At 43.2% G+C, this 15,281-nt stretch overlaps 1 protein-coding gene across 1 annotated transcript in view; it reads left to right on the top strand.

Annotated features, from left to right (window-relative positions):
- The window catches only part of LOC138567102 (solute carrier family 22 member 20-like), a 645,277-nt gene that overhangs the window by 287,003 nt on the left and 342,993 nt on the right, over positions 1-15,281 (top strand). Inside the window, exons 4-5 of the mRNA XM_069644972.1 lie at positions 1,218-1,386; positions 5,594-5,717. Coding sequence (XP_069501073.1) covers positions 1,218-1,386; positions 5,594-5,717 — 293 coding nt within the window. The remainder of the gene's footprint in view (positions 1-1,217; positions 1,387-5,593; positions 5,718-15,281) is intronic.

Below are 15,281 nucleotides of genomic sequence, written 5' to 3'. Positions count from 1 at the left end.
GACAAGCAAAGGCTGCAAGGCTGAAAGACACTGAAGACACAGTTTCATGCAAGGCTGTTTGGCTGAGTACTGAGGGTGACACATCGACAAATAAATGGATGGTACAGAGGGAGTCAACATGGATAAGCTGTGAACAAAGGCTACATTTCTCTTCGATTAAGTAGAAACAAAAACATTTGCAAGTGCTAAGTATTGAACAATCAATAATGCAGAAAGCATATGTAAGATGGAGTGACCTATTCTCCAGAGGCCAAAACAAGTAATAACACCAAGCATAATTGAATTAAATAGCAGTAAATAAAAGGTGGAAATTGACAAATTCATTATCTACTGACTCAAAAACACTGCCTGTTCATTAAGCTCCAATTGAAGATAGCAATGTACCTACACTCCCTTAAAAGTCCCAGAGAAAGGCAAGCTACAAAGGAAAAGTCTTAGCTCGTGGGCTAACTGATGTGAGATGGTAGGCTAATCAACCATAGTGGGCAATGGTCTTATGTTGTTCTCCGCATTTTGCCTACATGCTGCTAACGAGCCGAGTATCCAAGGTTAGGATAGCATGACAACCAATCATAATGGGATATATAGCAGCATGTTCTATAATGTTGCAGAAACCAATCCATGGTCATTTCTCTATAATCTGTGCTGTACATATTTAGAGGTAGTTTAAGGCATGCCTAACAGATAAGGGGGAGCCAATGATGTTATTAACACTTATACATACTATAGGTAGATGTGTTCCCTTACCCAATCGCTCCCATCGATAGGTTTCATTATTTTCCGCCTAGAATGACATCATAGCTGACATACATGGAAGTATAAAGCCTTTGTGTAATGAAAAAGTAACTTAGTGTGACTGAGCTGCAATTTGTATGGTCACCAGATTGCCCTACATTATTTGAGCTCTATAAAGTAGTACTTTGCTATATTCTTTGAATCTGTCTGGTTATTTGGGTCTGAGATCATTTATTATGGTAATTCCATTCTGCGCATAAGATACGCCTAACTGTCCTAGTGCACATTATGGCATGTGTTGCATGGTCACCTTATGTGCGGAGAAAAGCATGCTCAGAAGTAACAGTTAGTGACACCTGCAGGTCAGAGGTGTCGTATGTGTTGCGGTTAAACCTAGTTTGCAGCAAATAACACATGCAACAGTGGTATCTGGTGGCAATGGTAAGACATGCAAATGTAACACCTAGTGGTTTCCCTTACAGTACTTGAGTGGATGCCGATGAGGGGACGGACCGCCGCAGTCACACTGTTGGGCTTCAGTTTCTCCGTTAGCCAGCTAATCCTAGCTGGGGTGGCATATGGCATTCGTGACTGGCGCTGGCTGCAGTTTGCATTCTCTGCTCCCTTCTTCTTGTTCTTCCTCTTCTCATGGTGAGCAAAGTGATGGATTGTGTTTCTTCCACTGTGTCCTCTGACCCTCAAAGACTAATCTACCACCCCCATATCCAAGGCTTGTCCCACTCTCTGAGTCTCAGCCTACCTACATTAGATGGCAGTACACCTCCACATCTCTTGCCACTATTACAGTGCACCTCCATTGCCTTGGGTACTATAGCAATATGTATACCCCGCTCTTATTAATATGAGATTATTCCTCCCCTGCCTTTATTAATGTAATATAATGTGAAGTGATTTTATATAGCACCCTTGTGCCAATAACATTGGGCTCTCTGTGCATGGCTTTGTAAGAACGGCTGGTAACGTGTGCTTGTCGAATAGCGGGAAGGCAGAAGCAAAAACCTGTGGTATTGATGGATGCAAGATGCAAGTACCAGTTAGCTGTGTGTCGGTATGAAAATCTCAGTTTTTTGTTTTTGGCACTGATTGGGTCAGGTTAGCTGTTTGGGCAGCCTCTGGTTGTGGAGTGCAGAATTGACAGAATGGCTGTTGATAGATGATGGACAGGGTCTGAATCGCGAATGTACACTAAACCTGGTTGGTCAGCTGAAGGATGTGGGAAGTGTAAGGTTGTAACAATTAATTAGTGAGGATTTATTAGTGAGTAATTAGCCCAGGGATCTGATGGAGGGAGGCTTGGGTTTGGTTACTTCCTGGCTCTTGAATGTAGGTTTCACTAAGAATTAGGTGCAAATCAATGTCACAAAGCAGAGAATCCATATATCAAATTAATTTCCCACATATGGTAGTGCAAACAGTTTTCCAGTTCCTTGTAAAAAAAAAAGTAATCCAAGTTTCTGGTGCAAATTATGTATTCAGTTGCTATTTTCTGTCATTTCTTTCATGGCCAGAACTAAATAAGAGGCTCCCCTGGCCGCTTTATTGAAGTTATGGACTCGTACTAGTGCAGCATTGCTGGATGTAAGTGTTCTGGTGGGAGTGTAGCGGTGAAACTCATTTCTGAAGGAAGAAGGACCCATTTCATGGTATGAACGATGAGCCTTTAAAATGAGCCCTTTTCTGATGGACAGCTAGTGGAGAATACGTGATGCTGGTGTGATACTTGCCGAATCACTTCTTTCTGAGAAGTTGTCTTGCTGCTGCATTTTGAACGCTTTGGAGCTCATTTTCTTTAAACGTGTAATTGCCCGTATGTGCAAACAGGTCCCCCCTGAGCAAATTTTTTATCATTTGCACTACAGAGTAATCTCGTAGTCCGAAGTTCACATAGTCTAATTTGGATAGTATTAGAGAACTTAAGAGAAATTGCAGTCATGGCCCTATGGGGGAATGTTAAACAAGGTAAAATGTAGCATAGCGTATGCTGCTGGGAGAAACCGCTTCTGGCAATGGCTGTAGTCTGCAGACCATGAGTGAGAGTATTGTCCATTGTGGTATCAAGATTCATTACTGTGGTTGACAGGATTGGGCAAGAGCCTATCTCGGCAGGCCAAGGGATTGTGGTGGAGTTAGAACCTGGAGTATTGCAGACCATCAGTTCTGTTTTGCTAGGATTGTGTTTTAGTCTGCTTTCTGCCATCTACATGTCCACATGAGAAGGGGAATGTTTAATGTCTGGAGCATTTGTTGATGGCTGGTTCACATATTTGTAGGCTATTTCTATGTCATCCATGTAGTTTTCGCAGGAGATATACCAGATCCATTTATGAGTTCTAGTAGGGACGTGATGAAGATACTAAAAAGTAGACGTGTGATTGTGTATCCTTGGGGTAATTGGCAGATAAGTGGGTAATAATGGTTTATGCTCTACCCTTGAGGAAGGAGATTATTCAGTTAAGAGCTGTTTCTTTAATACCAATATCTTTCAATCTGTTTAGGAAGATCTCGTTCTAGGCTTTTTAAATAGAGGTCTGATGTATGCAGATTTCAATTTAGCTGGAACACTTCCAGTGCCGATGGAGTTGTTGAGGAGGCATAGAAATATGGGCGTTGATTCTGGAGATTTCATGATGGATTTGTATAGATTGGGGGGGACATGGATTCTCAGGAGATCCTGATTGGTTGCATGAGACAATGGTAGCTTGTAGGTCTTTGGCAGAAAGGAGGCAGAACAATGATAGAGACGTGGTAGTGGGAGCTGTTGGTGGAGTCCTGTTGGTGGCTTTTGAGCTTCCTTTGTCGAGGTTATCATGGATGTCGAGGATCTTCGGTTTGAAGTGTACATCAGTCTTGTCACAGAGCTCTTGTGTAGGGGCTGGGTTTCAGGATGCCAGGCTTTGATTTCTCAGGTGATTTTGTGTATTTCATTTTCGCTGGGGTGTGCTAAATTGATGCATTTGGAATAGTGTGCTTTCTTTTCTTTGTCGACTTCATCCTTGCAAAGGTGTAACTGTTGATAGTTGGTGAATGTGCTAGTGTGTATATATTGTTTTGCCTCCAGATTTTACCAAGTTTTCGATTTTCCTTGGTTAAGTAGTTCAGTCTGGGGGTGACATGTTTAGCATGTTTCTTTTTTGAGAGTTTCTGGAAGGTTTCTTGGGGGCAATGCAGTCAGAATGCAGAAATAGTCCAGTTGTGGAATTTCGTTTCCAGCGTGGTTGTTGGTCCATCTGTGCGGATGGTAGATTTGGTTGCTTCTAGTCTTCCTAGTAGGGCGTTGATATGTTTTTTTTTCAATCGTCTGGTCATGTCGGTGGTTCTTTTGAAGGTTCTGCGAGGTGTGGTGTTTCTGTGAATATCGTGAAAGGGATACATAAGTTGTCAACACAGGGAACAGTGAAATGAGGAGAAAGCAGTGGTACTATTTTCATAACTGAAATATGCCAACTAGTGTGTGTGGGACCCTTAAACATCTGTTTGAGGTGTAATGCGGCAATGTTCACTGTGAGTGACTTTGTAAAAGCGTCATCTGCTTTTGTATCCTAGAAGTGTGCTCTCTGTGTTCTTAATAGTGGAGAAGTGTGCCTTCATCTTAATCCTCATCCACCAATACCCCTGACAACTCAAGTAAGGTCCCTCTCCCACTGGGTGTTTGGCACTGTGCCTTTTCTCAGTATTCAACCTTTGTTCCTCTCCTTAAGTACTTCAGCACTGTGGACATTCTTCAGCCCGCCCGAACTGTTTTTTCTTCCATGTTTTCTCATGCTCAGTAGTTCTGCAATGTACCTCGCTGCTTCAGTACCGCTGTCTAGCTTCTTTAGCTCAGCACCTGGCCTCTCCGTACTGCAACACATTCCATATCCATCAGCACGATTTCTCTTTCTCATGACACCAGCGCTGGCCCTCTTCCTTAGTTCTCTTGCACCATACCTTTCACTCGCCACTGCATCACTGTCCTCACATTGTGCGTGCCTTCACTGTGTTTCTCCCTCACTACCCTAGCACTGCTCCTATTTATCTACCTCAGCACTATCCCTCATCCTCAGTACTCCTGCACAGAGCTGAATCACTGTGCTAGTCTGTTAGCACTTCAGCAATGCGCTGCACCACCAGTCTCTCAGCAGTGGCCTATTTTTCTATACCATATTGTAGTCTCTCTTTAGCAATTGAAACCTTCCTGTTTATTACATTCAGACAATACAAATTACCCTTAGTACTGCACTGTTGTTCACACTCGCTCCCCCTGCACTGTTTCTTCCTCAGTACACCAGCACAGTTCCTCCAACTCAGTACTCCCGCAATGAACAAAATTCGAGCTATTCTTCTCTGTTAGTACTTTAGCAGGGCCTCCGCTCCATACCATAGATTAGGGCCTCTACCACAGTACTCCAGAACTATTGTGCCACACCATATGTACCTTAGCAATGGGCCTCTCCTTCACTACAGCCGTGTCTCCAAGTCCGTACTCCTGCAGTGTGCACATCCATCACTAATCTAGCACTGTCCTTCTTACTCAGAACTCCAGTTTAGGATTGTATCTACTCCAGAATTGTTGATCTACCTCAGTACTACAGATATCTCCCCTTCCGCAGTAATACAGTACTTTGTGTCTCCCCCAGTACTATACCACAGAGCCTCTCCATCAATACTCAGTTCAGAGCCCCTTGCCTAGTGTTCTAGTGCTGCACCCATCTTCTAGTACTCCAGCAATGTGTCTCTCCTTCAGTACCCATTGTTTCTTTCTCACAATACCCTGCCACTGTACCTCTGACTCAGTATTTGAGCCTAATCTTGTAGTCACTCCGATATGCCTCTTTATTGCTTGCTATACCCGTTTCAGGCTCCTTCAGGAATCTGCTCGATGGCTGATAATCAATGGAAAGTCACAAGTGGCCCTGAGGAATCTGCGCAGGGTGGAAAGGGTGAATGGGAAGACTACGGCAGGGTGTGCCCTCACCCAGGAGGTAAGGGAAGCCCATGAAAGGGCAGCACTCCATTGCCTTGGTTCTGAGTGGTCATTCTGGGGATGCCAAAGATACTTACTTAATTTTCATAGTATGAGAGTTAAGAATCCTTCAAACAATTTGTGCCAACATTAGTGTGCAGAGAAAAACTGCTGTCATAATATTATTTCCTCGACATATGTCCCCTCAATACTCCATCTAGGTTCTTTACCTCTCCCATCATAGCAGTCCATATAGCCCTTACAGTTTCTCCCCGCCCCAGAACATAAATTGGCCCCTAGCGATCATTAGGTTTAAATCCGGAGAACTAGTAAGAGCATCTAGAAGTTAAACTCTAGTACATTAATTGATTATGGAAAATGGTACAACGCAGTCCATTATGTCAGCGGATGGTCCTAAATCTGTCCCTTGGATAATTAGCAGATGTTAGAACACCCAATCATTTTACAAGTTGCAATACAGGAGTTCACATGGCCAAACACAAATTCTCTGTTGCCATAAAAAAAACAGTGAATGGCATTATGATGAATATTGCAAGCACACTAGCATGTGATGGTCCTAAACTCCACTACCTCCTTCTCGGTGGGACAACGGTACCCAGGAGCTAACAATGTATATGCAACTCCCAGGAAATGACTTATTACAGCTGTTTCCTTATATGTGCGGCTGATCTTCCTAATTATAGGAGAAACAAACGCTTGATGGGAAACAGGATCATTAACAAACAATGCATAATGTTTTGCAAATATGACCAAACAGCACAGATTAAAGCATAGAATAAATACGAACAAAGGAGACGAAAAAAGAGAGGTGGGGCGAAGGTTAAAGAGAGGCAACTAACAATTCACAGAAAAATATCTATACCTAATCAATGATGTGTCTCGGCTAAGTATTAACGACACGATATGGTGAGAAATGATTATTATGTACAACACCATTAATAATGAAATCATATATTGAGACTCAATGCAATGGAACCATAACATGAATATGGTTACTGTCTAATGAAAAGGTAGTGACCTTACTGTTTATTATGGTCATATGGTTTAACCGTGTTCATTCTCGAAATTATATTCTCCTCAATTACATTTCTCAATTACAAGATTTGGGTTTTTAGTTATTCTGCATAAACCCATAAAGCCTAAAATATTACTGTGGCTACCATGTACTTCTTCGAAACGTGTAGCCAGAGGACATGTATAGTCTTTGAGCCCTGTTATTCATACATGCTCAGTAACATGTATCATTTTCTTGTGCCCCACATACATAGCATCACATAAACAAACGTTCTACTATAGTCATTGAACTTGTAAATTAGGTTGGCGATAGAGAGCCGATTCAAGATGGCCTCATGCCTGTGAGCTCCCGACCAGCCCCTGAGACTCCGGTCGTACCCAGCCTGCCAAAACTGGTGAAAACGGCGTGCAACCAACTTCATAGGCGGGAGGCACCCACGCAAAAACCCTGAGATCCGTGGACACTTCTGAGGAGGCGAACAAGAGGCAAATCCACATCTGCAAGGTGTGGGTAATACAGCTCACAGCCCGCCAACAAGGCAAAACGAAGGCTGTGCACAAACAAAGTGCAGAACAACAGCAGCCAAGCTTCATCACCCCGTGACCCGGGAAACGACCTTGCCTCGGGACTCAGGATAAAGACATGCATTCTACTGCAGGATCGAGGTGGAAGGCTTGAGTGCTACACCCGGAGGAGCAGCCTGCTGACGCGTCACGTGCCACGCACACGAAAACGCAGGTCCACAACTCGGAGGGAGACGCTGTGTGCTGGGAGATGCTGGGAGACGCTGTGTGCTGGAGAACTCAGTGAGGTAGGAAGAGCAGTGGGGGTACCACAGCGCGCATGAACCCCGGGGGAGTGTGAACAAATGTGGCCTGGATGATTGATGCTCCCTGCTGCCAGTCTCTGCCTCTCATCCCCCCCTCACACACGAACCTGAAAAGTACCAGGGAAAAACTGACACGCCAAAGCACAAACCCAGATACCTGCGAGACCTCGGAGAGCCTGGAACGGGGGTAGTGTGCCTGTCCCCCCACTTCTCTGGGGATAAATCCCCAAAGGGCACACAAGGTGCACAATCCCAGCTCCTCCACACTTGGTAGCTCTCCTGTGCAGTCTCCCCCCTGGGGGCCTGCGTGGCTTGCGGATAGGGGCTAAATCATCTGGCTGAGCAGGGGTCACACCCAGGAACACACCCTGGTGCAGCACATGCCAGCATCAGCATAGAGCTTACCGAGGGAAACACTACTGGGGAACCCCATCCGGAACATTCCCATAAAGGAGAGGGGAGTAGCTGGGAGCCGAGCAGCTAGGTCCAACCACTCCACAACCAGAGACACCCAATGAGGAAAAGGGATCCAGTGACGGTGGGGCAGATCTAACAAGACATAAGAGGCAAAACTTGAAGAACCAACTGCAGGCATGTTGTCGAAATCCCACAAAGCCAGCAAACACCAGACTAAACTACTTTTTGACCAACCCAGCAGGTCCAAACACCTGACCTCTGGGTAGGATTCCCTGGGAGGCACTACCACACACCCCGCACCGGACCCAGGAGGGGCACTTATCGAGATCAGGAATATGCTGTGGCAAGTACAATCTAGTATACAGTCCCTGGATGGGAAACTAGACACTCTGACATGCAAGGTGGACCACATGCAGGTGCGCCTGGATATACATGGGGACCGCTTAGATAAAGTTGACGGCAGGGTGTCCACAGTTGAAGACAAATCCTACCCCATCACAAGGAGTATGACCCTAGTCAAAAGGACCCTCAAAGAACTTTCGGATAAGCAGGATGACCTCGGATCCCGATCCCGCAGGAATCACCTAAGAACGATTGGGCTGCCTGAGGCTGCTGATCAGCGCAACACAGAGCTGATGGTGGAAGACCTACTGAGTGAGACCCTACAGCGAGATGGCTTCTCAGCGGTGTTCATAGTGGAAAGAGCTCACTTCATCCCCAGCTGGAAACACCCGGTTCTGGGAGCCCCGGCGAGACCCATCGTAGCTTGCCTGCTGAACTATCGAGACAGGGGCTGAGTTCTCAGGAGAGCCAGAGAACTGGGGTCTGTAACATACCAGGATGCACCAATCCGTTTCTTCCGAGACTTCTCTGACAAAGTGCAATCAGCCAGGAAAACCTTTATCGACATCAAGAAAAGATTGCGTACCAGAGACATTAAATACGCAATGATGTTCGCTGCCAAACTCAGAGTGGAACACAATGGTCGTGCGCCGTTCTTCCACACCCCGGAAGAGGCCAATATGTTCTTGGAGTTGTGGCCCAGGGCGCCTCGCCGCAGAGAGAAAAATTGACATGGCAATGATCCCCCCCCTTAGGTAATAAGAATACAGGTCAAGCAAAACCATTGGACAAGGATTATTTTCAAGACTGGTATGCAAAAAACCCAAAAACCAAATGGGGCTGTTAGGTTGGCTGGTCCCCTAATGTTCCTCATGAGTGAGCATTTGTTATGTGGGAGAGGAAGGAGGGGGGGGTAACTGCCATATTGGGGTTGATGGTGGGGGTGGGGTGTGCATTGGGAATTGGTTGACAAGTTGGCAGGTACAGTAGCCTCCAGCGCCACCTCTTCACATTGGTCATAGGGATGGAGTGACGCTGCATCTCATAAAATGGGGAAGGGTTGAGAACTAAGAGAACTTGTCACCACGAAATGGCAAACTCACTTAACTGTACAACAGGGTGGATATAGAATTTCTCCAGGAGACTCACCTGACCCACGAGAAAGAAGCAGAATTCGGACAGAGATGGGGCTGCTATTTCTCCTCATACTCTGCATACTCTAGGGGGTTAAGTATAATGCTAAGGAACACAGTGGAATCTGAGTGATTGCCCAGAGCAAAGATCAAGAGGGGCGAGCCGTAATAGTACGTGGGACAATGCATGGCCGGATATACACCAGATCAACTTTTATGGATCTAACCAGGATTCAGTGCATACTCTGGGGTGGATCAAAAGGCAATTAGAGACAACCCCCCCCCCCGTCACCCCACACCTTTGGGAAACCACTTTAACGCAGTGATGAATCCTGACCAAGGAGAACAGGAGGAGGTCACCGACCAGCGTCTAAGATGACAAATAAACTACACGTCATGTGCTGGGCATGGGAGGTGGATGATATTTGGAGATTGAGGCACCCTGGGAGTGGCAGATATACATTTCAGTCATCGGTACACAACTCAGTCTCCCATTTGGACTACTTCCTGATCTCTCACACACTGACAAGTGGGGTAGTTGACGTTAACGCCAAGGCACACACTCTGTCAGATCACACCCCGGTATTAATGGCCCTGACACTACCTGATAGAATTGTGGGGAGACCATGCTCGGTCTTTAAAGGCAAATGTTTGACAGATGTGGTGTTCCGAGAGGGGTTAATCACAGTTTTTTATTTTTATTTTAAATTCTATAGTTTATACATAAACGTTTCATTTCATATTTACAAGACAATCATTTCATCTCCTATTCAATGTGTATTCTTTCTTAGTCGGTTAATTTCTTTACACATGTGGCCGGTAAAGCAGTGAATAAATTGTCATTGACTTGGCAGTATGGACATTGCTTTATCCCAGAATTTTATAATGATGTAAATCAGTTTTTTCTCTTTCCCGCCATTATTTTGGCACATCTTGCTTCCGGTGTGAGGGTTTAATTGAGAATACTAAAATACGTCCTACATAGCGTTCTTTCGGCCTGCAGTACTGGACATATCATGATGATGTGATTCAATGTTTCTATCGTTTCTTTATTTTTGCAGAACCTGCAGTGTTGGTTTTTTTCCCTTCATTTCCTGCTTAGTTATGAGCAATCTGGCTCTCGCTGGCAGGGTGTTCATTCAAAATTTCATGAATAATGCTCTTATTCTGTTATCTGGAAATAAGATGAGATATGGAGGTAGTTGGTTAAGTGCTCTTATTTCTGTGTTACATATTAGGTTTTCTTTGTAGGTTGCTTTTTCTTTGCATGTTTTTATCCAGTCATTTTGCATTATTTTCGTTTTCACATATTGTGGTTGGTTGAGTAGCGTTTCTGTTGTGATTTCTTCTTGTGTCATTATCTGTGTCATCTGGTGTTTCCATTCAGTTAAAATGTTCACATTTATTGAGTTTTGATTAACTCTCAATATATCAATTTCTGGATTTTTTTTGTTGGTGATGATCTTTCGGTATAGTTGTAGTTTCTTCCATGACACGATTGATCTCAGCGATTGTATTGCCACTTCAAAGCGTATCCTTGCAATCGGGAATGAGGCCGGAAAGGCCATGGTCTTTCTCCAAAATATTGCCTCCAGTTTAGGCCATATGTTTGGATGCTCTATTGCGAATGTTTCACTTCCATATGTCAGTGCTGGGATAACTTTATTCCTATAGAAGGTCGTGATAGGGAGAAAGGAACATTTTCCGAATTTACGGTGAATCGCCTGGCCTTGTCTGGCAAAGGCATATGCTTTTTTACACAGTATTTCTTTCCATTCTTTTTCATCTTTTGTTTGGTTAATGGTTAGGCCCAAGTATTTGAAAGTTTGGACTTCGTCTAATATCAGTCCATTAATTTTGAAAATTGGTGTCCGTGTTTTCTTCGTTGTTTTTGTAATGGACATTATTTTTGTTTTTTCCACGTTTATTTCAAGTTAGTTTTTTTCATGTATGTTTCCATTGCGTCCAGACTAAGCTGAAGACCTTGAGGGGTTTGGTCGAGCAAGACGATATCGTCTGCGTACATCATTAATGGGACTGGTGTAGAATTTAACCTTGGAGGGTTCATTATGGATTGCCACATTTATTGTTGGATATCAGCAGTGAAAAGATTAAACAAGGTTGCTGCCAATGGGCAGCCCTGTTTGAGTCCATTCCATGTTTCAATGTGTACGGCTTGCACTGCCTCTTTGGTAAGTCTTACTCTGATCATTGTCTCTGAATAGAGGGCTTTAATAGGCTGTAAAATGTGGTTTGGGCATTTCCATTTTTCGAGTTTGGTCCATAAAAGCTGTCGGTCTACGGAGTCAAACGCCAGATGTAAATCCACAAATGCCATCCAGACTGTTGTTTTTTGTTCAAGGCTTCATGTTTAAGAATATTTAGCAGGAGTAGGTTGATGTTTGTACCTACTAATTAAGTGAAGCCTGTTTGTCTTTTGGCAAATCGATTTTGTTCGGTGGCCCATGCTGAAATTCGTGGAGCAGAATGGTGCCGAAAATTTTGCCCAGGGGATCAAGAAGTGCAATAGGTCTATAATTTGCAGGATCTTCTTTGTCCCCTTGCTTGTAAATAGGTATGAGTGTTGCCATTCTCCAAGTTGTTGGAATGTGTTTATATCGATTGATTATGGTTAAAATTTGCACTAAAATGTCAGCCCAATGGTCCGGTGAGTTTTAAAGAATTTTGTTGGTTAGACCGTCTGGTCCTGGAGCTCTTGATGGATTGAGCTTTTTGATAATTTGAACAAGTTCATCTTTTGTTCTAGTGATTGTCCAGTTTATTGCATCTTGGCGGAGGTGTTCGTCAATGTTCATTTTTTTTCTGTATAGTTGCGAAAAATGGGTTTCCCATCTCGCTTATGTTACGTTTTGTATGAGCTTTTGTTCATTCATATAAGGTGCATTCAATAAACCCCATAGGTCACGTGTGTTAAGGTTTTTTAAACATTTTAGCATATTTTCTGCATCATTCTGCATCATAGTAGCTTTATGGGTCTTGATCCAGCTTCTGTAGCCTTGTTTTGCGGTTCTTAAATCCAGGAGATCTGGTTTGTTGGTACTTTTACTTTTTTGCCTACATATTTTCCTGAGTTCCCTTTTTTTCCCTTTAATTTGGGATTCTTTTTTCAGGTATGTGGTTCTAATAACCATTCATAGTTTATTTTTAGTAGGGGGGTTTCTCAGAGTTCTGGAATTTAACCACAAGATCTTCCATTTGACCCAGGTTTATTCGCAATCTTGTTTGATGTATGTTAAGGTCAAGGGTTGGGAGCAGTTGTTTTTGTCGCTGTGCTCCATGATCTGCCCACATTAGGAGTAGAATATGATGATCGCTATTCTTTGTCAGCAGAATCTCCTTTCAGCATCTTGCTGCATAAATGGCTGGTGATGTATATATGTAATCTACAATGGCTTTCGATTGCCCCTGAGTCCAAGTCGGGATCATTTGTTTTTGCTTTGTTTGGTACGTTCCCACACTCATCAAACACCTCATGTCCATTTCTTTAGCCCATAGTCTTTCTTTTGTTGTCAGCTTAGATCTGTCTTTGAAGTTACCCATTTTATCGACAAGATGAATATTCATGTCCCCACATAGCACAATATCTAGGCTTCGATATTTGGCTATTATGATAACAAGCTCGCTCATGATTGTGTCTATGAAGATCAGTTCGTTGATAGCCACAGGGTTCCAGTACAGGTTAAATACTACTAATGTCGGGATATCTCTCAGGAGCATATAATGGTTGTCATCTTTGTTCAGTTGCTGTAGAATTCTATATTGAGACCATAGGTTTAAGTTTTTTGAGTCAATTGGGGTCCATATGGAATCTATTTGGACCTTTGTCAGTTGACCTGAGGATGGTCTTCCTTTTTGTTTCACTTGGGCTGGATTCACGAATATCTTATAGCCATCACACGCTGGAGGGTGAGATAGCCATGTCTCTTGGAGACATGTAATTTGACTTCTCGCCAGGATCGGATGCATCTGGTCAAAGAGAGGCTCCTGTCCCCTTGTGTTCCATGAGGTCAATTTCATTTCAGTATGGTTTTTCGATATTGATTGTTATAGACGATGTGAATCCTGATCTATTCTGTCAATGTGCTTGTCCTGAACCTCATTTCTGATGGTTTGTCTTTTATTTATTTATTTTGATGCAGGACTATTCAAACTCTTTAGACTATGTCGTGTACATGATATATCGTAATTAGTCTCCTCATCGGTATAGTAATTTTAGTCACTAAATTCATGGTAGAATGCGTTTCGACTTCTGAGATGACTATCATCTGAGTTTGTTCATTCTTTAGGCTGGTATATCGTGCTTTCCATGCACAGAAATCCTATGAACCCTGTTGTTTAGCTGTTTTTAGGATTTTCAGCATTGTAATGTATGACTTTACTTCAATTTCCACTCTATCTAAGGACTGTTCATCTGTGAATCTCACCAAATTGATGTCATGTGATCTTAAATGTTTCAACTCCGGGATTGCTCCTAGTAGTCATAGGATGTTAGTTCGATTGAGTATTACCAGAGTTTTATCGTTTTCTCGTTGTGCTAATGTTATCACAAATTTTTCCTGTGTTTTCAAAGGATCTATAAATATGGGCGTTCTCAGTTGTGGAAATGCTAGTTGTCTCTCGTCATTAACTGGCGAAATCAGTGTGTTTGGTGAATGTATTTCATGATTTACCAGTTTTTGGGCATTTTATGCTGATGTATCTCTGTTTTTCTTTTGGGTTTCTCTTCCTGAATCATGTGAGTCATGCAGTTCTTCATCTGAGATGTCTTCGCAGGTCATATCGAGAAGCTGATTTCCTGATAAATGAGTGTCTGGATAATGATCTATGATGATCATGTCTTCATTTTCAGTTTGGTATGATGTACTCAATTCATCAGTAACATCAGTGATTTCATATATGGAGAGTTCCATTAAGTCTGCTTGTTGTTTCACTTCTTCTTCTTCTTCTTGTTTTTGCGGGGCTGCAATCGGTTTCGCTTTTGTTTGAGTCAGTTCACTCTGTTCGGGTTGTGATGTGTGGCCAGATTATTCATTAGACAGATGAACCATAATCGACGTTTGGTTGTGTTGTGGGGGTGGAATTTTCCATAGGAATGCTCTTGATCCATTCTGCCTTTTCTTAATCTTCTTATCTATCAATTTCTTATTTGGCGGTAGGTTTGTTGCATTTTGTTTTTCAAATATCTGGAAGGCCTGCTGTTCGATCTCCGTAGATATCTGTGGAAGCATCTTCGCCGTCTGGGGTTGGCCTACTGTGGTCTGGAGTTGACCTGCTGGGCCTTTATTTATGATTTCGGTGCTCAATTGTTCTCCCTTCTTCATTGAGTTGTTCACTGTGGATTGTGTCTCTGTCAATTTTGTGGTTATTTTGGACATCTCCCTCATCAGGGACATTAGGGCTGTTGTAGATTGCATTTTCTCCAGTCAATCAGAGATGGCAATGTCGGCTTGTCTCGATTCCCAGAGATGGCTTGTCTCTGCTTCTTGTTCTAGTTGCTGTTGTATCTGCACTATAAAGCTTTCTATATGAATCTGTTTTGTATGCATGAGAGCAATGAGTGTCGCCTGATCTTTAATTGCCTCAACGTTTGCCTCATGCAGTTTAATAAATGGAATCAGTGATTGAGAAGTTGTGGTGATTAGAAAGTTTTGAAGTTCGTACATTGTAGTTGGGAGTCTTGCCAGTGAGTGATTTCCAGAATGGTTTCCTCCTGATATTGATCTTGGTCTATTATTGATGGTTTCATATTTTAATTGGTGTTGTCCTATTTCTATTACGCGTGAGTGCTCCCTTTGGTCTTCTTGG

The sequence above is a fragment of the Ambystoma mexicanum genome, chromosome 2p (genome assembly GCF_040938575.1).
Source record: "Ambystoma mexicanum isolate Mex_15411 chromosome 2p, UKY_AmexF1_1, whole genome shotgun sequence".
NCBI classification, from domain to species: Eukaryota; Metazoa; Chordata; class Amphibia; order Caudata; family Ambystomatidae; genus Ambystoma; species Ambystoma mexicanum.
The sequence above is the reverse complement of the archived record's forward strand: the minus strand, read 5'-3'. Positions and strand labels throughout refer to the sequence as shown.